Raw genomic sequence first — 25755 nt, 5'->3', positions numbered from 1 at the left:
TGTTTTTGGGCCCGGTCCTTATCAAACGGGTTACTTTCACGTTTCTATTTTTATCGCCCGTCGCGTCTTTCACGATGTTGCCTATATAGTCAGGAGAAATTGCCATCACTTCGGTATAGATGAGTCTATCCGCTGACGAAAGCAAACTTCGACACAGACAGCTACGGGGACACATTACTCGAAGCATACAGTAGTAGCGCAGTTAAAAATTATATATATATATATTTTTTTTTTGCATTGAAAGATCACTGTGGTATGACTATTTCGTCCTCTAGGCGTTTTCACCTCAAGATGGAAGGCACAGTAAAGAATTAAGACAGAATGGTTGGTTTGGCTGGTTTGGTTGGTTTGTGGGGTTTAACGTCCCAAAGCGACTCAGGCTATGAGAGACGCCGTAGTGGAGGACTCCGGAAATTTCGACCACCTGGGGTTCTTTAACGTGTACTGACATCGCACAGCACACGGGCACCTTGCTTTTCGCCTCCATCGAAAAGCAACCGCCGAGGCCGGGATGGAAGTACAACTTTATTATTGAAAGAAAAGGTAGGGGCTGGGAAGGTGGTCACCACGTGGCTCCAAGGCCATGAAGATCCCGAGCGACACATGCCCACGCCACGGCTCGGGATTGAATGCCCGGATCGTAGCTGGCCTTTACTTTATTCCATGTGTCAAGGGAGGAATCGGGCATGAGTTCCCTGAGAAGGAGATGGGTCCAACAATTCCAAATTATATTTTAATGATATTGTTTCACCGCTGAAGCGACAGTACGTGCTAACTTCTGAATTAAGCAACATTGAAAATATGTATGGGTTAGGGGATGTATCAGTTTGAAGTTTTCTCTACACCACGTGTTGTTCTCCGGAGAGTGAGCAGTGTGATGGTAGGTATGTTCTTCTCCCGAATGTGTATAGTGTGTGGTGTAATCGTGGTATGAGGGCTTCAGGTCCAAGGCGACGTACACAGCTTGGCCAGCTTCTACTCGAGCGTATGGGCTGCTCCGTTACGTGGCTCAGTACGTAAATAATTCGGCTCTTTACAGCCGTTTCATTCTGTTCTAACAGTTTATGAAAAAACCACAGCAGGCCGGACGAGCCTGATTTTAAAATGGCCGTGAAGAAAGAAGAGAAGCAGTTGGTTATCACAAACTATTAAAAGGAATCATGCATCCATGGGCTGCTACATGTGATGTACATCTACTCTGCTATGCTACATCCTCTCTCCCCCTGTATACCCTCTGTTCGTGAATTAACGCGCGAAAAGGATTCTGCCTGTGACCATGCTCTTACCTCAGGAACAATTATTCAAATATTTACTCTTGTACACGCTGGCTACTCGTCGTGAGTTAAAAATAGAGGGGGCCACCCACCGCTCGCCACCTGCCTGATGTCCATACAATATTTCTTTTCAGGGGCGCTTGGGAGTGAGCAACTTATGTGTGAAAAATTCGGACAATATTTGGTGCTGTAGAACTTGAAACGCAGCGGATCCCTTAAAAAATGTGTGATGAGTTTCTGATGTAAAGTCAGTGATTTTAGACAACAACTCATCAGATATTTTTCATAACGTCTGCGTTGAGTTTCAGACGCATTGGTGATGAACATTGGCCACTGTATTTCTGATTAAGGTTTGATGAGTGTTCTTGCTGGCGTTCTGGTTAAATTTTGATGTATTGCATGAAACATTTGCGATGCACTTGTGCGTGGTTTATGACGACATTAAATTAGTGTTCTGTCAAAAGAAAAAAAAAATGTATCGAATCGCAATCTTGTATTATATATTTAACATCACAACTGCTGCAGTGATATTGTTTTCAACGCAACGTAAACACAGATATTGTTAACTTTCTAAACCGGTTTAAACGGACAAGGGGCACTTACCAAACGCCAAACAGCTTGCATCAACTTTCTTAAAGGAGCAACTGCGAGATTAGTCCACTACAATGCTCTAGAAATACATCCACCCCGATGCACTTCTTATCGCAAAAATAATATTTGATGAGTTTCTGACTGAAACAAATGATTTTAGACATCACGCTCATGAGTTTTTTCTGGGGACTTATAGTTTGAGTTCCTGGAGCACTGCTGATGAAAACTGGCCACCGCTTTTCTGGCTAAGACTTGAGCGTTATTGCTGACATTCTGGCTAATTCTGTTGCATACATAAAAAGAATCGTGAAAAAATGTGTGCGTGGTCTATGGTGCATTTTAACTAGTATTCCTGCAAAAAAATAAAAAAGTAAGTAAATGTATCGAACGACATTTTTTGAGTTTTCTCTTAAACGTCACACAAATCAAATTCTCCAGTAATTCTTTCTTAAAGGCTACGTAAACATCCATAGTTTCCCCGAAATTCTGAACGGACTAAGGCTGAACCCGCCACTTATCAAACAGCTTCAATTAATCCTCTGGAAGGGGAGCAAGCAATAACGACGTCGAAACTAGGGCACTACAACACACTACAAATAGATTCCACATCGATGCACTTCGCAGGTCTGAATATATTCCTACCCGCTCTTATGCTTATACTGTATATTCAAACTGAGAGGCTTCCTAGAAAGTTTTGACGCGGAGTTGATAATAATTCGAGTTTTACAAAAAACTTGTAGTGCTATATAGCAAGTAATCAAGAGATTCAAATTCCAAAGTAAGCAAGTGATGTGCCTAATTACTGCAAGAGCAACTGATATAAAAAAGAAAAAAAGTACAGGTGATGCTTGAAAATGATAGTGCTCTGGTTTCTTATGCATCATCGCTGACTTTTTTTTTACACAAAAAGTTCTATGCCAAAACTCACAGAGAAATAATGATGTCAGTTTGACGCAAAACGGCTATGAAAGAAAAAAATAAACAAGATTTCGCATATCCGCATGATGCAAAACGTAATCCAAAAACTCAATGATTTATGACATCGTTATGATCAAGAACACAGAATATGTTGATTTTGTGATTTTTTTTCTTCTGACTTTCCATCGGGATTATATGATGATATGAGAAAGTCAACATTCATTTTTCTGGGAATATGTACAGAGTGCCCAAAGAGCTTCGCGCTCCGCGCTTCACGTAACTATTGTTGTCGATAGCCTACAGCCTTCAACATTGAGTTTTACAAAAGATATTTGCCAACACCAGAAAGGATATACTCTTTCTGGTGTTCATGAACTTATGTTGTGGAGAGAACTCCACTTCAGCATTTGCTACAAGTGAGAAGTAATGGACATGCCTTCAAAAACCACTACGGCGCAAAGACAACATAAGAAACAAAAACGACCATGTGCGCATATGGTGTCGTTTTCTTTCTTGTGTTGTCTTCTTTGCGCCGTTGTGGTTTTCAAGTCATGAACCAACTCGGCCCACAGGCCGTCATTCTAATGGACATGCTAGGTCTGTTTTCCTTTTGTAGAAGATAAGGCTCATACAACCAGGCAGGTTTTAGCAACAACCAACAGCTTCTGATTAGAATCTAATACAGGCATCGTTCAACAGTGCTCTCGGTGTTCTGTTGCAATTTCTTATCGCAAGTTTTATACCTCTTACAAGAGCTCTAGTCAAATACTGCACATAGCAATCGGAACAAGGGTTTCCATCCCTGCAACATAATTACAGGAGCGCCATGAAAACAAAAACTACCCGGCTTCGGCGTCTGTGTGAAGCTTCATCTGCTACCTCCACGGGGTCGGTGGCAGGTAGGACCCATAAAAATGAAGTCTATGAACGACTCATCTAGACTGAAATGGACTAGAATCGAATCAGAATAGAATAAGAGGAGGAACAAGTTGGTGACAGAGAGAAATGTGTTATATACCATTTGATCCGGATCAATATAATTGATATCCTTCATTTTTTATTCCTTCACATGCCAGCAAGTGATGGCCGTAGTTGCGACCTTGGAGCGTATCGACGTGCACAAAGAGGCAACAAGAATTAAGTTTCGATTTCTTAGATTGTTCGCCGCAGCATAGCCCATCGATAAGATTTTGACAGTCGGCTTGTCCTTCATTGTAATGCCATCATGCGACGCATATAGCTCTGACTCGCGTCCTTTTGTTTACGCACCGTCTGAGATGCACCTTCGAGAGTATGTGGCACACGTGTGTGACACAGAAGCGGGCAAGGAGGCCGGCTTCGCATGTAACTTGCATCGTCCCCCTCCTCCTCCTATGAGCCGCGTCTCATTGTTTCCGCCTAGCCCGAAGAAACGACGCGGCTCACATGGGCAGAAGAAAAAAAAAAAAATTAAAGAGCTAGCACCATCCCTCTCCCCTCTCTCTCGGTTCACGGCGCAGATCCGAAATAGACTACGTAATGACGGTAATATACGCAGGAGGCGGCTGCTAGGCGACCTGGAGGAAGGAACAGAAAAAGGAGAAACAGAAACACGCGACTGCTTATCCCTCCGGCGACGACTTGCCCCCTGCAGAGTCGAGCGCTGTATTCGCACGTACGCGTTCACATATACTTGTCGCCGCTGTTTCGCTAAGTGCGCAAGGACGCGTGGAAAAGAGTCTTGTCGGAGACGCCGACGCCTGTGTGTACAAAGAGCGAGCTACAGCGACGACTATACGAAGACGAAGACGACGACTGCCGCCGTACAGCGTGCAAGCGCGGCGCGAGGGTGGAACGCGGCGGCGCGCTGCCGGTCCCTAGCTGTGGCACAAGTACGTGCGACGATTTCAAGCAGCTCCCCTCCACTCGGCTACGCAGCGAGCGTGTGTGTGTTTGGGCTGGCCTGCTGCCGACGCGGCCGCCTCGCCTCGCCGCGGGCTTGTATGCTTCGGTGACGGCGTGCCGCCGAGTCGAAGAGGTCAGCGAGCAAGCATCCCGCGGTGCGTCACTCGCTCTTAGCGCTGTTGCGACGCGTTTGCAGGCGGGCGGCACGAGCCGAACGCTCTTCATCGCCCCTTTGCGCGTATGGTAACAGGACGAAGACGTTGCATCGACTAGGTCGCACCGGGCGCCGAGTTCGAGTGAAGGAGTACGTGTGCGGTGTGGTGTCCGCTCGGTGGAGCGGCCTGAACAACCGAAACCCCGTGGGCTTGCCGGCAAGTCGACCGGCGCTTCTCTCGTGACCCATATGCGAGACTCGGACGTCTGCGTTTAACTGGAGGTGAACCTCCGGTTGCTGAGAACGGTGCCAAGACGCACGACCGGTAACTACCCCCCTGTTCCAGGTAGGCGTAGGGTGGTGCTAATAAGGTGAAGTGGACATGATGATGTTGGTGAGTGCATCCTGGACATAACGGATTATCGAAGACAGCCACATCTGAGCGCCCTTGCTTTTCTCAAGCCCCTGCATCGCGGACGTCCTGCACTGGAACCTTTGGAGTCTATTTGCGACTTCGGAATACCGGTGGACCTTCTTGGACGTCAAAGAGGAATATGCTCAGTGTGAAGTGACTTCCAGTGGAAGGTAAGTACGTACCGTGGCATGGGATAATTGTGGCCTTCATAGGGGAGTAGATAGCATACACGATCGCCACAGCTGATGCCTACGTCGACGCTTTTAATTGAGTACGCGTGCAACTAGCTCGCTATGCGTGCCGTGGTAACGCGAGAGGTTGCAGTGACGCATATGTTTATTAAGCTTCAATTCCGGTTACGCGTGAAAGGCGGTATAATCGCTTGCCCAGCGGCTCGTCATTGGAAGGGCGTGGCGTCGTCCCGTCGTGCAGTGAGCTTTCACGCATCCTCGTGTCTCCGTGACAGATCACCTCCTTTTGTAACTCGCCCGTCGTGGGCGAGAAAGTAAAATCCAGAAAGGGGACGCCTTTGTCTTCGCTCTGCTTTCCTATGTCTTACTAGCGCAGCTGTTTTGAGGCCGCTGCAGTGCACTGACATTTCGTTACCGCGGAGCTCCGCGAACAGTTCGCGCGACCTCGACTTTCGTTTGTTACCGCGTCGCTTTGTTCGATGGCCTTCTCAGCAGAATTCCAAAAGGCTGCATGGTGACTGTGTTGCAATAATTGTTTACTTCGGTCCTTTTTTCGAGCAGAAGAGGAACAGCTGTACAAGATCACAAGGAAAAATGAAGTCCTTCAGGCAGTGCATCTCGGCCCCATCGGAAGGTAAGAAAGGCATATTTTTCTTGCACGTAGCATCCTTCTTTTTTTTTTTTAAAGGAGTAATATCCAGATACTTATTGTCTTGTTTTCATTATCTATAATTTCTATAATATCTTCTATAATATCTACAATATCTTCTATAATATCTATAATATCTACTATAATATCTATATTAATTTCTATTCTATAATATCTATATAATATAAGCTCAGAACGTATTACCAAAGTGTTAAAGGACTCTGGTATTACTAACGGCGTGACAGTTAAATAAGTAGTATAAGCTCATAGGTGAGAGACTGATAAGTAGCAGAATGAAAAAATGGGCCCGCTGATAGCGGTGTAGGAGCGACATTACCCCGGAGGGACTCCAAGCCACCCTTTCCACCATCTTCAAAATGCGCTCGACTCGCGAGGGGGCGGCAGTCGGACCAATCCACACTGTGCGCCAGTTCTCTTTGTGTTGAAAACAGTTATTGCCGTCTGCTCCGTTTGCATTAAGCGTTCCATATTTTGTGGCTTTTTTTCCCTTTTCATCGGAGCTCGCACGATACGCATGCATGGCTAGTGTTTTTTATATATTTGCCTTGCGTTTGTTGAATCAGGAGCGTTTTTTTTACCGCATGCCGGTGCGTTTCCGGTCTGAAGCCGAGACGCATTCCGCAGAAAACTGGTATGAGTCGCACACTAGAAGATTCGGCTTTCCTGTGTAGGGGAGCACCGGTTTGGGAAGGATACGACTAGCCTGGGCACTCCGGATCATTCAGTGAAAAAATGGAGTATTGAGAACGCAAGTTTTTAATTTGTGCGGTCTGAACGCAATTGTAGACTGAAAGAAAAATATAAAAGCAGCGTAGTCAGATTACTTACGATAAAATATTAACAGTTCAGAAATGCACACATATATGCAAATCATCGCAAACGATCAGGGCAATTTTTTTCGTGCCTGTGAAGATATGATGAAATCAATGGTGCCGATATATACACGCTTTTTGAGAACTTTGTTCTTAGACTGTATACGTTTAATCGCCAGTTTTGGCAGTTATGGATGCACTGCACAAGAGCGAACTTGAGGATGCCTGGGAAAGCTCAAACTTTTTCTCCGTTGTGTGATATCATATATACACGTGTGTGTGTGTGTGTGTGTGTGTGTGTGTGTGTGTGTGTGTGTGTGTGTGTGTGTGTGTGTGTGTGTGTGTGTGTGTGTGTGTGTGTGTGTGCGTGCGCGTGCGTGCGTGCGTGCGTGCGTGTGTGTGTGTGTGTGTGTGTGTGTGTGTGTGTGTGTGTGTGTGTGTGTGTGTGTGTGTGTGTGTGTGTGTGTGTGTGTGTGTGTGTGTGTGTGTGTGTTTACGACTGATGTTTCAGTCCTAAAGTAAAAAAGAAATGTAACGTCGCGCGAATACCTCGGCTATGCTGCCTAAGCCTCATGTGAATAAGGCCTCTGCTTCCGTCCCTTCAACCAAGATCTCCGTTGACGCAACAGGTATCGCCATAATTGTTTTTCTCCAGTAATGCCCTAATTCTTTTCTTTTATTCCTTTCCATTCCCTCTCAAAGTTTTGCAAATAAGTACCCCTCTCCCAAAGTCACGCACGCATATAGTGACGCGCCTGATGACTTCATGACCACGTGGGAGTTTTGCGTGGGCGTACCACATAAAAGTAGCCCGTGAATATCTATCCATCAGCGTTCATTCCAACAGCGCCGATAAACGAGGGGTTTAAAGATGCCGGTTTTAGGAGCATCTTAACTCCCTTACTTGCTCCCATTCCCTCACTTTACACCAGCATTAATCCCCTGGACCCACATTAGTCGCTTTTGGCTCTCGTTTGGCAGCTGAGCCCACGTTCACGGAATGAAACCAGGCTGCTGCGGCCGCAGTTTGGTGCGTGGAGGCGATAAAAAGAAATACATCCGGGGCGAGCGCACGCCAGAAAACACCCAGGAAGTGAGAATTATTCCGGAACCCCCCACTACGGTGTCCCTTTAGCCCATGAGCGGATTTGGCCTCTAAACATCACTTCTTCAGACGCTTTCAGAGACCTTGCGTGACAGAGGTATTAATATTATCTTGATTGATAGGTATTGGCACCCCTTTGTATCGGGGTGTGAAAAGTCTCCTACAGCTGCCTGTTTCTAGCGTCCTCAAAACCTCCGAATCATGCCTATTTTGTTCTGATTTCTAAACTGTACATTGTCTTCACAAAAAATAAAAAAATAAATAAAACGGCGTACCATGGGCCATGTACACGCCGTATGTATTAATTCGCCGAGGAATAAAATACACTAGCTTTAACATTTGACTATATATACCAAACAAGACTGATGGATCAAATGTTTTAAGCTTATAAATTGTTATGATGCTTGGCTTTTATTCTGGTAAAATGAAAACATTTTAATCTCTGTCACGGAAATAGTTTCAGAAAGGTGACTTTATGGGTTATAAGGATGGCTCTTGTGGCATAGTTAGTAACAAATGTTTGTGCACATAACAGCTTCATTGTGTAATTAGCAGGTTGTTTAAACAATTTTATATAGATAAATTCTTAATCGTTGATAGTTAGTTGCTTGATTGCAGATTTGTAGCCATGTTTTAATAATAGCTGCACCAATTTTTAGAAAACAGGGACACGGTTACAGGCTGGCACTGTGGCTCAAGAAATTTCGGCCATAAAGACGCGCGATTTTGAAAAGCTTGCAGCTTAAGGTGAACTCAAGGCAACGCCTCCCAGTGCAGGTCACTCCGTAGCGCACCCCCACGTGACCTTCTTTGTCCACGAATTACCGTCTAAGGGAGTAAAAATGGAGTAACATATATCCTCTAGCGCACTCCATATAGACCGGCACCGACCTGGACGTAAGCAAGATGTGGTGGCACTTCGGTTGCCAGGCTGGGCCGATTGGGTTGAAAAGGAGGCTTAACGCCTATAAGAATACATGACGACAAAATATTTTAAAGCAGTTTTCTGATTATACAGAGCGCCCATGATTTCATTCGGTGCATAGTATAACCATGAGCACTGTAGAACAGATTGTGGAAGTATGAAATCTCATCACATAGGCGGAGTATTTAAAACATTTCGAAGCGTATGGGGATTAAACTAGCATGCACGACCCACAGAAGAAGCTCATGTAAGGAAAAGTTACCAAAATTATTTCCAGTTTCGGACAGCACCAATGAACGCGGCTGATGGTTAAAAGTTAGCGATTGTTTTGAAGGAAAAGTGCGGCGAAATATGTTACGCCATTTTGAGGCGAATGTATATTTAAGCTCCGATAAACATGTATTGCAAACACCGAAATACCCCTGAAAAGCTCATTATCCGTTGGGTACTTCTTGCAATTGCGAGTTTTTCGACAAGACAATTTTTTCGAACCCTGGGGTAGATTTTCGCCACTAAATATATACAATACTATGCTGTTGGTAACAGAGATATACTCCTACCTAGAACAACATTCATTTGATGCAATCAACAATCTCAGAAAACTATTGCCGAAGACCCGCATCACTAGAAATCTTGAGGTTAGCAATTAGAGCAGGTTGAAACCTCGATCGGTTAAAATCATGGCAATACAAAGAGCTTCGCACGTTCTGAAGTGCGAATCTGCTCCCGTTACCGACCATATAAATATTCCGCATATTTAGTGGTAAAAGTGTGTGTACTCTCGGGGTTGGGCAGCATATATATACCGCTTCTATTAGGGAGTACGCTAGACTGTTACTCTCTTTTTACTTCCATATAGGTTTATTTGTGCTTAGAGTGCATACCCGTGATGTGGTGCTCGCCGCTGCTATCTGTTCCCGCTCGCACTATCCAGAGAAGATCGCGTGAAATATTCTCCACGGAGTGACGTGCTGTGTTGGGTATTGCTTGGCGCTCGCCAAAACCACGCTTTCCAAAGCGCGCGTCTTCTGGCGCGTGATGGCCGAAATTCTCTGGTGCACGTCGACGAGCGTAACCGTGTTTTCTAAATTTTAAGCACTGATATGACTATATGATAATTGGTACCTATTACTAACGTCCGGCTACAGATATCTGATTGTAATGGGTGAAATGTTGACTATCTGGAATTGACTAACCAGCTTACGAGTTCACATGTTCAACCTGCTTTCTGATGCCCGCGAAATCTACCATTAGTATGCGCCAGAAATCATATTTTTACTTCAAAAAGCCTCTCTTTCATGAAACTGCGAATGCATAGCACATTTAACTACTAGAGAGAGGCTCTGCTGATGGCGAAGAAGGAACGACACCTATTCACTCCTGTGCATGGGTAGGGAGGTACTAGCTAATTCGGGATTTGCAGACAAATAATAGAGAAGGAACATGAGATTCCAGACTACTTTCGCAAAGCATTAGAAATCACATCCACTTCGCGGAATATGGATCCCATATTACTTTCGCAAAGCATTAGAAATCACGTCTACTTCGCGGAACTATAGGATCCCATATTCCCATTCGAAACTAATAGAGAAAAGAGACAAGAGCTGAAGCACTGAATAAACATCTAAAGCACAGTTTATCTAAACTGTGCGGCAGTATATACACGGCAGTATACACGAAAAAACGCAGCTTAGTTGATAATAAACATATCAAGATGCAGAGTGCATCCGTTCCTAAATGAAATCCATTAATTGCAGAAGTTGACATTGCTCTTGCCATATCTACAAGTAACTATGCTAGACATTCACAAGCTGTAATTACGGACGCTAGGATGCATGGCCTGGCGGGTCTTCCTTCCCCCTACAACGAAAAGATAAAGCCTGCACTCCGGCCAACGTTGAATTATAGGCTGCGGACATGGTAGGTAGAGGGTCGGGGCATCTATCATTCGCACAGCTTCACAAGCCTATAATATCGTCGTACAGTGAAATTCTAAGGCTTCATAGAGACACACGCAAAGTTTATGCACATCCAAATCCTAAACTAAAGAGCAGGCAAACACCTATGCATGCTCGAGACCAAGGCTTATCCAAACCTCTGTATAATAAGCCGGATGTATATATCTCACTTATCATACACATAGAAGCCCCTTCTGTGATGAGATCGCTGCGCTCTGCCACGTTACACGGAGCTGCCAACAAAACAACAAAATTTCCATAACTAAAAACCCAACACAGCAGCAGTGAGACTTCGCTGCATGACCAGGTAAAACCGGCGGACAGGGCTAGACGAGGCAGCGGCCTCTCCAGCGACCCTACAATATGGGCTCCTTCCGTCAGCTGCTAACCTTCGGAATTTCCCCTAATGATTGCTCTTTACTGCCTGACTTACGAAGAGATCACGACATCCTGGAATCGATGGTGATTCTGAAAAATCGCGCGTAGTTACGGTGAGGTTAATTGCGTGCACCGCCAAGTTCTTAGGTGAACATTTACGGCGCGGCTCAGGTGCCCAAAGAAGCAAGTGGGACAGATACTGCGCCTTTTTCTTCCTGTGAACCAATTATTATTATTATTATTATTATTATTATTATTATTATTATTATTATTATTATTATTATTATTATTATTATTAATAATAATAATAATAATAATTGCTCCTGCACATGCTAACACAACGGCGCGACACTCTGAAACATAATATCGATTACTTCAGCTGAAAGTATTGCGATACATAAATTAATTTGCTCCTTTTTAGCTTATGGCTATCTTTTTTAAAGAGCAGAGTGGGGGAAGAGAGGGGGAGGGAGATGTTCTGGAACAGGTTCCAGATAGACTGCAACACAAGACGATTGGCTGTGTCCAAGTGACACCAGCTGTACTGGTAATGCGGATAACTGTAACTTTGGAAATAGTGGGACTATATAAAGCTTGCATTCCGAAACTATGACATGAAACTATAGCTGTGCAGGGTGGACACAGTGATTGACCAGTTTCCAGTTCTTAGTCTGAGTGTCTGTTTTACGCCTTATTTTTCCCTCAATGGCTTATCTCTGACAGTGCTTACATTCTCCCTTTGGCGTTTCTAGCTACAAAAGAGGGACCCCGTTACGCAAGGGAGGCCCCCCCCCCCCCCCCCCCCCCCACCCCCGTCTCCCGCTTTTTCATGCGAGAGAATTTACGGACAACCATGCGTATCGATACAATTTTATCTACCAAAGAAGCCCAAGAATATACATATTTTAAAAGGGACCCCATTTCTCCCCAATCGCCAGTCCATGAATGATCTGCGTAAATTTACGTAAGTCGTCCCCTGCTCGTACAGAGTGCTGTATGCTATAGGCTATAGGAGGTGCTATACGATTACCATTATGTCCGAGCTCCAAATGCTCAGAATGTTTGTGTATTGTTTGTCTTGGAATTAGTTCTTCAATTATTGCTTTTATGAAATGTATACATGGCCACCAAGAAATTCGTGTTTACATAGGCTGTCCCAGCTAAGATAAACAAAAATAATAATAATAAAAAACTTTCTTCACATTTTAATGGAAGCAAAGCCGAGCCCACTTATAACGGCCGCAGTTATAACTGCCGCTCGCTTATATTAAGGTGCAACTACCGTAAAAATATGTTTATGGTTGTATATGGCACTAAGACCCGGATAAAACAACGAACGCGGCCGCTATAATGGCTACACCATTCGGTTATAACGAACGGTAAGACCCGGAAACTCACTCACTATCGCAGTGAGTTTCCGGCCGACCTATCTTCCTTTCAATTCGATAAACACATCTATTTGTATCTATCTATCCGCCTGTGCGGAGGCCGAAGGGCATCTCCAAGGTCTGGTTATAGGGCTCTAGAAATCTTCTAGAGCAATATAGTCTGGTATACCACCCACCATTTAAAGTTCAGTAGGAGCATAATTGGAATTTGGGCTCGCGTGATCCGCGAACTCACGGATCACGTTGACGCGTGGAGTGTGTCGCCGGAATTTAGCTGTGGTCCCCGAAGGTCTTGTGACAATGAAGGTGTATATCATCTCATTATTCATATAACATCGTTTGTAGAACAATGGTAAGCCCCATAGCTTAATACTCAGTCACGTACTTTTGTCATTTAATCATTGCTATAGCCCTATGATGTCACGAAATGTTATGTGGTACAAAAAAATAAAGGTGGAAAATGGTTAATGTAGCATCACGTGAGTTATATGTAACTTCAATTAATCATATTACGTCATTCATCATAAGAAGAAGCATCAGGTGATTTAGGGTGATTTGCGAAAAGTGAAGACGTAACACCGCAGTCACGTAACAAAAGTGACACGTGATGACTTGCAAAAAGTGGTGGCTTCACATCGCAGTCATGTGACGAATTGTCAAGTGATTCAGTATGACTTGAAAAAGAGATGACGTCACACCGGATATACGTAACAAAAAATGTCACGTGATTCAGGATATACAACGAACGCTAATACAATATACCTTGAACTTCTCCACTGCAGTGACCTCATAATTCTTAATTACGCAGGCTTTAAGTTTTTCCAAAAATAAGGGGAGAAAGGGTTCGCTAAGGCTGCCTTACTGAAAGCACCTGGTTTTCTGTGGCGCCCGATAGCTTACCATTTCGCAGCTCAGCTCTGAACCCATATTTAAGGATTTATTTTATGACAATTGAGTCGACAAAAAGAAAGGCTGGCCGGTGCTATAAACTGAACGGCCAACATTAACTTTATCCACTTCAGAAGAACTCAAAAAAAAAAAAAAAAAAAGAAAAAAGAAAAACAACTACGAGAACAGCTCATCCTTATACTTTTTCTGCGTCTTATTTATTGACTTGCAATTGCATTTTCTTTGCCATGTCTACTCTGTGTTTCGATTTGCAGGCAATAACTTCGAAGGTAGTGGTTTAGTTTCTGTTTTTCTTTCGCGCGCTTGAAAATTTGATTTTCACTCCTCATGCGAACCACGGCTCGCCAACGCCTCCTTCTCTGAATCGCTCCGCTCGCCCCGCCTGATGGGTTCACTTAAGCCGGAAGTTCATTCGGTGACTTGAACTGTTTTTATGTGTCCAAAGAAACTATTCCTTTATTTTAATTGCGGAGGTAAGCGCTCACTTGTTGATCGGCCCCTTACGTCAAGCGCCGCATTCCACACGAATGCCCTCACTTTCCCCTTCCCCAACCTTTTCCCCTTTCCCGAGAGGTGCCGCTCTACCTAGCGAGGTGTGGTCCGTTTTGCTGTGCGACAGCCGTCAAACTCCTCCTTTTTATAGAAATGTAAGTAGTGTTTCTGTCACGCTTGTGGAAGAATTGTTGTTAGATTGGGTAGACAAGTAATTCCACAGGGAATGCTTGGCATAGCGTCGCTATCTCCGTAACGCGGCTAGAATTCTGTCCCCGAGTGCATTGCATGGCCGATTGTGAGCTTAGGCCTAGCGCACTTGAGTACCGGCGTTCTTTCCGCTCTCGTAACTAAACCTACGTTGTCCGTTTCTAAAGCGGGACCTGTGGACATCGCTTTCAGACTGTGCTTAATCGGTGCGCACCAACTGGTAGCCGTGTCGTCGTTCATTTGCGGACGTAGCCGAAAGTAAACAAAATGCATCGCTCTTCCAGGCTTTTCCCGTTTTCTGATCGTTTTTCGCACTTCAGCGCTCCGATTGCCTGTTGCTGTATTTCACCCGACATAATCTCGTTGCATACCGCTACTGCAACCGTACAGATCTTTAGACGTGCATTTGTTTCTGGCGTGAGCTATCTTGTCGGGCAGTCATAGCTGCACGTTTTGCTGACCTTGTCAGTGAAGCGAGGTATGCCGACGGAACGTCTTGATTTCCTAGGAACGGTTAGGTAAACTGTTGCGGTAGCTTCGTGTCGGAAGGTCTCGCATGTTCTGCAGTGATTTTCGTTAAACGCGATCTCTATTTTGCCTAAGCTTTACTCGATTTCTGTACTTGTTGGGCAGAAATGGAACCGCTTTGTCGAGTAGAAATGTGAGAAGGAAACTGGCGAACGCCGTGGCATGTTAGTCATGGCGAATTCCGCTCGGTTGTCGGAAGTTGACCGCTCGGTCCTGTTGTTTCTTCGTCAGACGTCGCTTGTAGTTTGAAATGCCTCATTTTGTTGTGTTTTTTCTTTAATTTCGCAGAGCGACCACAGATGGCTGCTATCCGGAAAAAACTAGTAATAGTCGGTGACGGCGCCTGTGGAAAAACGTGCCTCCTGATAGTTTTCAGTAAAGATCAGTTTCCTGAGGTCTACGTGCCGACTGTCTTTGAAAACTATGTCGCCGACATCGAGGTCGACGGTAAACAGGTGAGCGGCAATTCATTGTGAGGCTTCCAAAAATTTTTTTTTTTTTGCCTTGTATTTGTCGGTGTGCTAGAACTGGTCTGACGTGTTGTACTTGGCTGATCGTTATGCAACCCTGTAGGATATTTACGTTGACTAAGGAATTCAAACTTTCATTCTGTATGTTTCGCGCGTCTGTGCCATTCATTTGTGTCCTTTTAACCGATGTCATTCTCACAGGTGTCAAGGTGTAAGGTTGTGTTCCAGATATTTTTTGTCTAGCGTCGAAATTTTTTTCTTTTTGCATTGATACCTTTGTGAGCGTGTCTAATTTTACCGGACACTCGGGTTCCTTAATTAGACGTTCGAAATTTCATGATCAGTTGCAGTTTGCAAGAATTCTTTGCCTGAGCAAGTTCCCAGCACTATCACAAAGGTAGCATTTTATGTACTGAAACATGGTTTCTTCACTCGTAACCTAGAAGCGAATCTTTGATTCTTGTTTGGACATTACTGCAAAAGGAAGGTGAAACCTTAACACTGGGTGGGACATTTGGCTGGTACCTTGTGGTTCACAGCATTTAATTTGCTTAAATTAGAGAAAATGGTTATTGGGCCTCCCGGCCCTTGCGCAAGGCTGTTATCGAGGTTTTCTCATAATGTCTCTATACTTTTCTTCGTTTAATAATTTCGCCGTCCTTAGCATTATTATATACTGTGGATGGACTTTTAAGGCACCATGCACCCCGGTGTTCCCTCAAAAAAACTTGATCCACAGTATATTGATTTAAGTTGACTAAAAACCTTTTTGGCACTGTGACTGCAGATACTCTTGCAAAAAACAAACAAACAAACAAACAAACAAACAAACAAAACAATAAATAAAAAAGGAAAACCAAGCGGATAATATTATGGACAGGAATGCATCCTATTGACACGCTTTGGATTTTTTTTCTTTTTTTTGTAGATTCAAGTTTATAAGTTATTTGGAGTGTTCTTGCTAATTTATTCAAATGATTGCAGTTTAGTAATGCTGATAAGAAAGAGATGTTTAGGTACTGAAGAAAGTATGTTTTAGGTTCTAAAGGTAAAAAAAAAAAAAATGCACAAATAGTTTTGGTGAGTTTCATCAGTGTGCAGAACAGTGGTAGGTTCTAAAAGTAAAAAAAAATTGACGAATAGCTTAGTTAAGTTTCATCACTGAGCAGAACAGTGGTATCGCTGTTGTGTGATGTTGAAGAAAACAGCCGTATTGTGCAGCCTTTCTTGTGAATTTTCACAAGATTGAACAGTTCAGAGACTGTGGCATGGTTGGCACTTTCTTTTTTCAGCCTGCTGGTTACGTTTAGGCTAAGTTTAATATAAGTGTCTTAGCTGTGCATTAATATTTAGAGCATCATGGTGGCTACAGAAAGGTTGGAAATGCAAATTAATAGCTCGTAAAGCTCCTAAATGCTCTCAAACGAGAACGAACAGTCTAGTTTTAACTGAAGGACTGTTGCAAAACCAAACCAAATTATAAATGTCTTTATTGGCGTCATTGAGTGGTCTGAAAAGTGAGCCATTATCATCAGTTTGCTCTTGTTATATTGAAGAACACTACAAGGAGGCAATGCAAAAAAAATGGTACCTTTTGCCTATAGCAGTTTTTGCTTTAAAGGGACAGTCAACTTTTTTGACAGTTGTTTTGTTGCGTCAATCGAAAGCTGTTGCGCTGAGAAACATAGTGCAACAATTTAAACTGAATGTTCCAACATGGTAGTCCTGTTTTCTCTATGGTAAACAGTGTCGGCAAACCCTGATTTCAGGGACACAATATGTAATTAGTATAGCAACTCTATGGACACGAAGACTGCCGCTCCATTTAGGCGGCTTGCAGCATCAATATCGAGGGTGACACTAAGGTGAACAGAGTTTGAAAGTGTGACAGACGGCTAAGGTAGATTTAAATAAAATAGTGAAGAGACGAATTACATAGAACCGGTAATATCTGTCAGATATACCAACAACCGCTCTTGCCTGTAGCAGTGCTGTTGATGGCAAAATTGCCGCAAGTATAGCGAAGGCGTCGGTTGTGCAATTTCTTTGTTGAAAGCATTTTAAAAGCAGATCGATCAAGATTACATAATGAAAAAAAGCGGCACTTTCAGTGTTTCAGAATGTCACTTCAGGTTTTCATTGGTGAATATATTATGTTCTGCATTGAGGTTTTTGGTTTCTATCAGGGAAAATATGTCACTAAAAGAGAGCACACTTTCGACACGACACAGAGTGTGTCTTACTCCCTGTGTCCTGTCAGAATTGCACTTTCTTTTTTAGTGTACCAACTGGCCCGGCTACTCTCCTTGATGGCAAATATGCGATGTCTGTATGTGGTCAAAAGTTATGTATACTTGGGGACAACTTTCTGTGGCAATGGAGCTAAAGCTACGGGGGCGGGGCTTTACTAACTGTGTTACTACGCCTTGTAGTTCAGAGTACCTGGCCTCGGCTACGATGTCGGCACTGCGCACAACGTACACTGTCAAAAACAGACGCGCATTGCGAACGCGCACAGAAATGGGCAGAGAAAAGCGGCAGACGCATCCCACTAGGCGGTCATCGACATAAAAGTTGCGTATTAAACTCTCGCTGCACTGACTAGTACTGCAGTATAAGCCTGATACAATAATAAGGTTAATAGTTCCGTAATAGTATAATATTCTAAAGCATCACCTGTGAAATTTCTGGAGGCACTATATTCTTGTGCGGAGCGAGCTGGTGCGTTTCGGCTCTGTAGCTTCCACCACATTGCCACAGAAAGTTGTCCCCAAGTATAGATTCATCTTGGACTTTTTTTTATTTTCGACCACCAGCTTGTGTAATAATATTTACCCCATATGATTATATTAAAAGCTAGGTTTGCTAAAGGAAGCTGTACATTGGTAACAAAAAGAAAAAAAAAATTACAGAGCTAAATGAGTAGGCCATGCGACGAAAAATGAAAGTGCGAGTTTGGCTCTAGAAACGTGGTTGTCACGTGTTGGCTGCACTGTGCGCTAATTGAGAGAGGACTGGACACTGCAAGATCCGCAAGTTGAGGCAGCGCTAGTGTTGGTGCTGAACCACTGTGGAAGCCAGAGTATGGCACTTTCATGCTGCTTATGCGTAGTTTCGCTTTGTTGGTTGCTTGTTATGGCTTTACAGGTTGTCGGTATCCTTACATGTTGTGGAAAAAGGGCTCCAAGCCAGGGATAAGTGCAGACAGTGCTGCTCTCGGCAGTAATCGCTAGATGTGTATGTCGCATCACTGCCTCCTAGCACACAATCGCAGTGCAAATTCCAGACTCCTTTATCTTAGTGGCTTATTGTAGGCCACTGAGTGACCTGTTGTAACTGATAGCGAATGGCCACATAGTTGTGATAGGCGTGCCACTAATGCTCGCCTTTCTCGGTTAAGAACAAATTAAAAAAAAATGAATTCGGTGTAGATTTATTGGTTTTTTTACTTTAGTCTGAAGCGTCCAGCCTCTGCTTTGAGCTAGGGAAGGACCCAGGTCATAGGTTGAGACTGTTGATTCTCGAGGTTAGCCTGAGTCTGAGTGTCCCTGAAAGTTGGAATTTCTAAGGTTTGTGGTGAACATTCCGGCTGCCATTTGAATGCACCTTTTTTTTTTTTTTCCTGAATGGGCTCTAATAGTGATTGGTTAACAGTTTTATTAAGAATAGCTGTGCTATGGTGGTGAGAAGTGCAAACCTGCGCATATTCTGGCTTAATACATCCAGAGGTAACGGGTGGAGTTAACCTGGAACCATTCACTAGCGCCTGCCATTAGCCTGCAACAAAACCTTTGTATTAGAAACTCGCCAGTAATTTTGAAAAAAAGTTAAACACATTTCACTGTATATCACTGGACATTCCGATGTATTCCAAATTGGCTCGGTGTACTCTGGTGTCTCTTTGAGCCTGTGTTTCGCTGCATGTTGTTTAGCTGCATGCGTTAGTCTTTTTTTTTTTTTTTTTTAACCAAGAAAAGTGTCGGGACAAGCTTAAAAGTTTTGTGGAAAGCGTGCAATGATGTGCCACAGAAATTATGATTACCCGTTCCTTTGCTTTTCACAAGTGGGTCATCGTATTTCTTTGTGAAGTGCCACCATTTCTCAAGGTGGGGGGGGGGGGGGGGGCTGTAGTATGTTTGTTGGGGCAGAAAATTAAAAAAAAGGTGTGGCGCCTCAGGTTTACTAACATGCTACCACCGTTGGTTGGCGTTTTTAAAACATGCGGCTCCAGTGGTCACCGTTGTAAGCTGGTTCGTTGTTGCTCGTTTGCGGGGAATCTTTTCTGCTTGAATGAAATCCCAGGAGGGGGCTGTTACAAATTTTTGTTTTTGCTTGGAAGATAAACTTGAGGAAGTTTTCTAGAGCAATCTGGTGTGCAGCAGTTCATTCATCTTTCTTTCGTTTTTCCTTGAAAGAGCGTTGGTATGGGCTGCAGAGCTTAAAGGTACCCAGAGCACAAATTGAATGATGAAAGAACAGCGCGAAAAAACACGACGAAAGAACGTGTCAAACACAAGAGAGCGCCCGCCCTGTGAGGACGGGACGGGCGCTCTCCCTTGCTTGACGTGTGTTGGCGCTGTTCTTTCGTCACTCAGCCATGAACCAAATAGGCCAGGCAAATGTCTTAATTCTGTGATTGAAGTTGGCCTGTATTGGTGGGCTGTGGCATTCTAGCGGCAAAGGAGGAACTGTAAATTTGAGAGCGTTGTGCGGCTGGACAATTAGTGGACATATTCAAAAAGAGCCAGAGAATTAGTTGCTCTGGGAAGCCCTGGCTGATCCCAACTGCTGCTTTCAGGTTGAGCTGGCACTGTGGGACACAGCAGGGCAGGAGGACTATGACCGGTTGCGGCCCCTGTCCTACCCGGACACGGACGTCATCCTCATGTGCTTCAGCATCGACTCGCCCGATTCGCTGGAGAACATCCCCGAGAAGTGGACGCCCGAGGTGCGCCACTTCTGCCCCAACGTGCCCATCATCCTGGTGGGGAACAAGAAGGTGAGGCTTTATTGCCTGGTGCACAGCCATGGACTAGTGGCCTGCCTTGTTCCCGGGGCAGTTTCTGGGCAGTGGCCATTCTCGTGATTGGACTGCACTGGAACGAGGCTGAAGGGGCATCGATGATTCTGTGTTGTAACTGTTGCTTTACCGTAGCCATGAAGCATGCTAGGTGTGTTTCTCTTGAACAGCCACAGGGCCAGAGAAACTAGGTCCCGCCTACTGAAGTAACGAGGTTCAGACTTTTTCTAATCTCACTTCAAGTGTTCTGTTCACCGAAAATTCGTTGCGCTCACTTGGCCTCTAGGCCACGCAAGCACGTTCATATGGCTTGATTAAAGCGGGGCTTTATACACGATTTTACGGAAGAGTGAAGGGTGCTGCCATATTGGGGCGCTGGGCTACTTCTGTAGTAAAGGAAAGAGTTGACGACACTCCCAGCTACTCCAGCTAACTTTGCTGTAAGCCCAGTGAACACGCTGCTGTAGAATGTGAAGAGACACCCGTGCTCCTGCCCCTTTATGGTTCCCGCGGTGAGCACGGAATGGTGCACAAGCACTCCAGCAATTGCTCCCGCTGCACACAATTTTGGCTCGTAGAGTATTCCTTTAGGCCACATTGGATAGTTGAAAGCTCGCCTGAAATAAAGGCTTTGAAGGTAGATGATGCAGCCCCCCCCTTTCTCTGTCTTTCGCAATAAGTTCTGTTTTCATGCGTTCGGTTCTGTGCACTTGCGTCACTGCATCATGAATGGGATTGCATCAGGGGAGTTGTAAGAAAATTTTGGTTTTAATGTTGGGAAGTTCAGATTTTTGTCGATTGCAGCAAAACAAAAATCAACCCGATATCCAAGTTTCGTCCTCAGGGCGTTCTTAAAACCTCCAGGGTGAAAACCAGCAACATAAATATGAAAAAAAAAAAAAAAAAAAGATATTGCCAAAATGCAAAAACTGACACTACACAGCCCCTAGGTATTACCATGTCCCTGAGACTAAAGCTCCTGGTTAGTAACTCTTCCATTTCTTTTTATACTCTGAAAGGGCACAAAATGGCAAATCGTCGGCGAACCACTAGGAGAGCTGAGTTGGCAGAGGAATTCTTCCCAAATGCTACCTACTGAGGAAGAATTAGCTCTTCCACTGCCTCACGTTTCAGTTCAGCCGTAATCAGCCCTGCGATGAATTCATAAATGCCATATCTAGACAATAAACTGGGGAGTGCTTTTGGCAGTATTTATTGCTCGGTACAGTAACACACGACTGATCTGGGCCCTTAATGCTGGCAGGCCATTAAGGTTGGATGCGAACATATTTGTGATGATCTGATTTCGCTCACAAGAGCAATGGTCATATCTCAAGGTGCTTGAAGCATGCTTTGACTAGAACGCCAGTCAGCTTAAGTTTCAGAAACCCTCAGGAAGTTTTCAAATAATGCTCCCGACACCTGCATGTGACAATTTTATTGTTTATAATTTACTGTATATTTATAAACTTTGTTACGATTCCCCTTTTTATTGCACCCAAAGCACAATTTTGCTTTAAATGTAATGTCTTCTCTTATAGGAAGCCTGTTGTTAATTTCACCATTGGGCATGTCAGCCGACATTGCAACGTAAAAATTAAATCTGAAAACTTGTATTTTGAGTAAAAGAAGTGTGTGTGGGAGGGGTTGAAGCATGCCTTGACCTGTAGAGCGTAGGAACGGAGTGAATATTTTGTCAACTTTCTGCCACATTTTCACAAGATTCTATAAGCGTGAAATTTCGTGTGAGTAGTCTTTAAATTATTCATTTCTGACGTGCTCGTGGGAATTCGGCGTAAATTGCTGCTGGCGTAAAATTTGTGCAGGACCTACGCAATGACCCGCACACCCTGCGGGAGCTGGCCAAGATGAAGCAGAAGCCCGTGGCGCCCGAGGAAGGGCGCACCATGGCGGAGAAGATCAATGCCTACGGCTACCTGGAGTGCTCCGCCAAGACCAAGGACGGTGTGCGTGAGGTGTTCGAGACTGCAACGAGGGCTGCCCTGCAGGTGGGTGGCTGCTGCCGGACTGTGCATGGGCGCTCTGCTATTGTGTGTGGGCGCTCTGCAGGAGGGCGAGTTGGCAATCTATTTCGTAAAAACAGCGCGAGACAGCCAGGAGAAAGCGTAAACACTGGATGAGCACTCTCCTGCTTCTTCCTCGCTTTGTGCTAATCGTTTCTCGCAGTTTCTACGAAAAAGAGCAGCTCGCGGTTGTGGCTCCGACATCTGTACCATTGGCAGTGGCGTGGGAGAGAATATGTAAAGAATTCGTGGGTCACTGTACACAATGCTCGGTGAACAATGCTCTTCACCGAGGAAGTGAACGAAATTGTATCACCCATGATCTAAGATTGTATTGAGCTCCTGCTGTGCTGTAGATTTGAGACGACTGATGTGCACTTCAGCATCTCACTCTATGCTCTCTCTCTCTCTCTCTCTCGCAGGTCAAAAGGCCGAAGAAGACAAAGTGCGTCATGCTTTAGAGTCGTAACCTGTAATTTTTTTTTCCCGTTCCCGGTGAGAAGCCAGAAAGGGGGCTGGAGGAGCTTCTCTCGCTGCAGTGTCTTCGCCGCTGCCGCCGCTTTTGCGTGTGTTGCCTGTCTCTGTTTCCTCTTCCTCCGCCTCTCCCCACCACATCTGCGCCCTCATCGCCACCTCATGGTAGCACACCGCCGCCGCACTTCACTATGAGCATGCGTGTTGTGAAGACGACGTGGACCAAGCATGGCGGCACGAAGCACCCCTCCCTCCCCCTCTCAACCACTTGGAGACGGGTGTGCAGCCTGTCACTGCTCCTCTCCAGGGCTGCAGTTTCCTCACATTGTTCGAGCTCCCGGCGACGTCGAAGAAAGTGTTGCCACCTGTGTGCCGATACTGCCGCTTCGTTGCTTTGTGCAAAAAAAAAGACTCTTCAAGTTTGTGTCGCGTTTGTACGAGGGCATTTTGTGACTGCGTCACGCTACCGCTGGCGAGAGGTAAGAACGCAGTACACTGTGACATGGTAACTGCACCTGATGAATGCGGCCCGTGTAACGAGAAACCGGCAGATCCCGTGTGTGCTTTTGGGTTTGGGGCAAAAAAGCGCACTTCCACACGTGACGGGTGTTTGGTTATCACGTGCGATGTAGAACTATGAGAGGATGGCTAGTTTGACCTTGGGTCGATAAAGATATGTGTGCAGGGACAAGAGAGGCGAGCTTTTGTTCTACACGGTGCTTGAAACTTCGTTTCTGGATCGCAGTGGGCTAGTGCACATTTTCCAATTAAGCACTTTGTGATTCAGACCAGTGACATTGTTTCCTTTTTGCCTGAACAATTTGCTCCAGATTTCCGATAATCATGGCCGTCAAAACAGAGTAAATACGGTGCGTTGCAGTTCACAGGTTGTGCGCTGGGAAGAGTTTGAACTCCATGTGTGGCCAGCACTTTTGGCAAAGCGTTGCTAGGAAGAAGCCTTTTTTTTTTTTTCTTCACTGTGTGTTTAGCGTTTTTGTAGCCAGGAGCCACAGGGCTAATTTTGCCATGCTTGTCGAAGCGTGCAGCCTCTTGAACAAGTGCCTGGAGAGAAGGTTCTTTGAATCGCTGGATTTTTTTTCTTTAACTCTGTCTCATGTGACCGCAACTGCCTTTGTCGTAGTGCCGAGCGAGCGAATTGGAAGGCAGAAACACCGTCTTTTGTTGCCAAGTTCTCCTGACTGAAAAGTCTGCATTGAGAGGACCCTAGAGGCCGTCGTATTATTTGTGTGTATGCATTGTGTTCCTACTGTCTTTTTCTTTAGGTCATCGGGAGCCAAAAGTTGTCTCATAATTCCGCACAGACTTTGTGGTTGAGTTGCACGCGTTGAGTGTTTCACGTGCTGTTGCTCTCTAATGTGCCTAGAAATTTTTCCCCTTTGCGAAGCGGCAAGTCGGTGCTAAAAGTTGAAAAATCGGCCTGACAGAAGTTGAGCGACCTTTTCTGAAAAGGTCCAACCAAGGCTGTGTAGAAAGTTTTGTTACCTACCAGAGTACTTGATTTTGGGCCTTATGAAATGCTACACAAACTTGCAGATGCTTGGGTTTTGGGTAGTTTTGACCTCGTGCTAGTAATTTGTTTCTTGTGTATCCCCCCACCACTCCCCTTTAGTCACCTTGTATATTGCTTGCAGAGCAAGCTTTGCCTGAAACAGAAACAGGACCAGATTTTTTTCTTCACTTCTGTTTTTCTTCACTTCTGTGATGAGTGTTGTGTAAAAAGCCTATGGAGGCGTGTGTTGTGTGTCGGAGGGTAAAAGGGGCAACATTCTCTCCTAGTGGATCAATTTCTCTTCACTATGGGCTTAATCCACCGAGCCAGAAATGCCAACAGGTGGTGTAATCTCGCACTGCATTACATCCATCAGTTTTACGTTATGGCTGCAGTTTACACATGCGCCTTTGCAAACTTTTTCCTGTTGCATGGGATGTTTTGTTAAAAAAGAAATGCTTTAGTTTTGCAGTCTCAACATCAGTATAGCAATTGTATCAAATATGTGAATATGTGTATACTTTATTCAATGATTACCCCGCTTAGCCCGAGGGCGCTACAGCAGGGGGGTTACAGGTTCATTTGGACGATGTTCGAACAGAAATTAGAGATTCAAAAGCAGTTCAGTTTCTCGTGCCCCTGTGTTAATGAGTTTACAAAGATGCAGCGTTGCTGGCTCCATAGTGTCGCCAAGCTTTTCACTTTTTCTCTATGCACGAGCGTGTACACAAAAAACGGCGGGCACATTTTTGACATGCACTCGTGAGCAAAGTGATTGTGTCTGTTGTACTTTTCACTTTTTGTTGTAATTGCAGAGAGCATTTTTTGTTCTTTTCCCTCTGTCGTGTGTGGATGTTGTTGCTCTAGCTTGTGTAATGTGTTTCTGGAATGGCAGGCGGAAGAAAATCACACGGAAGAGCTTTTGCGGATGTTACCCGTGGTTGTTGCGGATTCTCTCGCGGCTTGTGTCGAGAGCCGATCACAGCTCCGGTTTGGTTAACTATAGCGCTACCTGGCATGCAGCCTTATTTTTTTTTTCTTTCTCAAGGCTGTCACTCGCGAGTTAATCCTCCTCCTCCAGTTTTTTTTTTCTTAGGCAATTCTAACTGGAACAGTAAGTGGCAAGGCACACGACGACGATGAGCCCATCTTTATAACTAAGAGATGTTGCGTCGTGCCCTTTCCCACCCTTGTACATATTAAATATGAAAACGCTGCGTCCGTGTTTGTTTTCTGACATTGTTTGTTGCTGTTCTTCTCACCTCTTCCTTTTTCTGTATACCAGAGCCGCGGCGCGTTTTTTATACGGGGAAGCCAGACAGCTTATAGTGCATTGTTTTCTCGGTCATGTGTGTGTATGGTAGGCCTCCTGTAACTATTATTATTATTAAAGCATACTTTTTGGTGAGTACTGTGCTGATGTCATGTTTTGCGAGAGAAAGACAAATGAGCAAA

The 25755-nt window shown here is 44.7% G+C and overlaps 1 protein-coding gene across 3 annotated transcripts; it reads left to right on the top strand.

Annotated features, from left to right (window-relative positions):
* Nucleotides 1-4371: 4371 nt before the first annotated feature.
* On the top strand, nucleotides 4372-25708 carry LOC146178605 (ras-like GTP-binding protein Rho1). Of its 3 annotated transcripts, XM_084578403.1 has the most exons (7): nucleotides 4372-4822; nucleotides 4918-5406; nucleotides 5989-6061; nucleotides 15091-15257; nucleotides 20071-20271; nucleotides 22119-22301; nucleotides 22739-25708. In XM_084578403.1, the coding sequence occupies exons 3-7, from the start codon at nucleotides 6022-6024 to the stop codon at nucleotides 22775-22777; spliced, it is 630 nt and encodes a 209-aa protein (XP_084434529.1). In that variant the 5' UTR covers nucleotides 4372-4822; nucleotides 4918-5406; nucleotides 5989-6021; the 3' UTR covers nucleotides 22778-25708. The 3 variants fall into 3 exon arrangements, with proteins under 3 accessions (XP_084434529.1, XP_084434528.1, XP_084434530.1); XM_084578402.1 differs by having other exon boundaries at nucleotides 4372-5406; XM_084578404.1 differs by lacking the exons at nucleotides 4372-4822; nucleotides 4918-5406; nucleotides 5989-6061 and adding an exon at nucleotides 14063-14219.
* Nucleotides 25709-25755: the final 47 nt, after the last annotated feature.

Source organism: Amblyomma maculatum, chromosome 9 (assembly GCF_055883805.1).
Source record: "Amblyomma maculatum isolate TAMU_Amacu chromosome 9, ASM5588380v1, whole genome shotgun sequence".
Taxonomy (NCBI): Eukaryota; Metazoa; Arthropoda; class Arachnida; order Ixodida; family Ixodidae; genus Amblyomma; species Amblyomma maculatum.
Note: the sequence above shows the minus strand (reverse complement) of the source record. Positions and strands in the feature narration are given on the sequence as shown.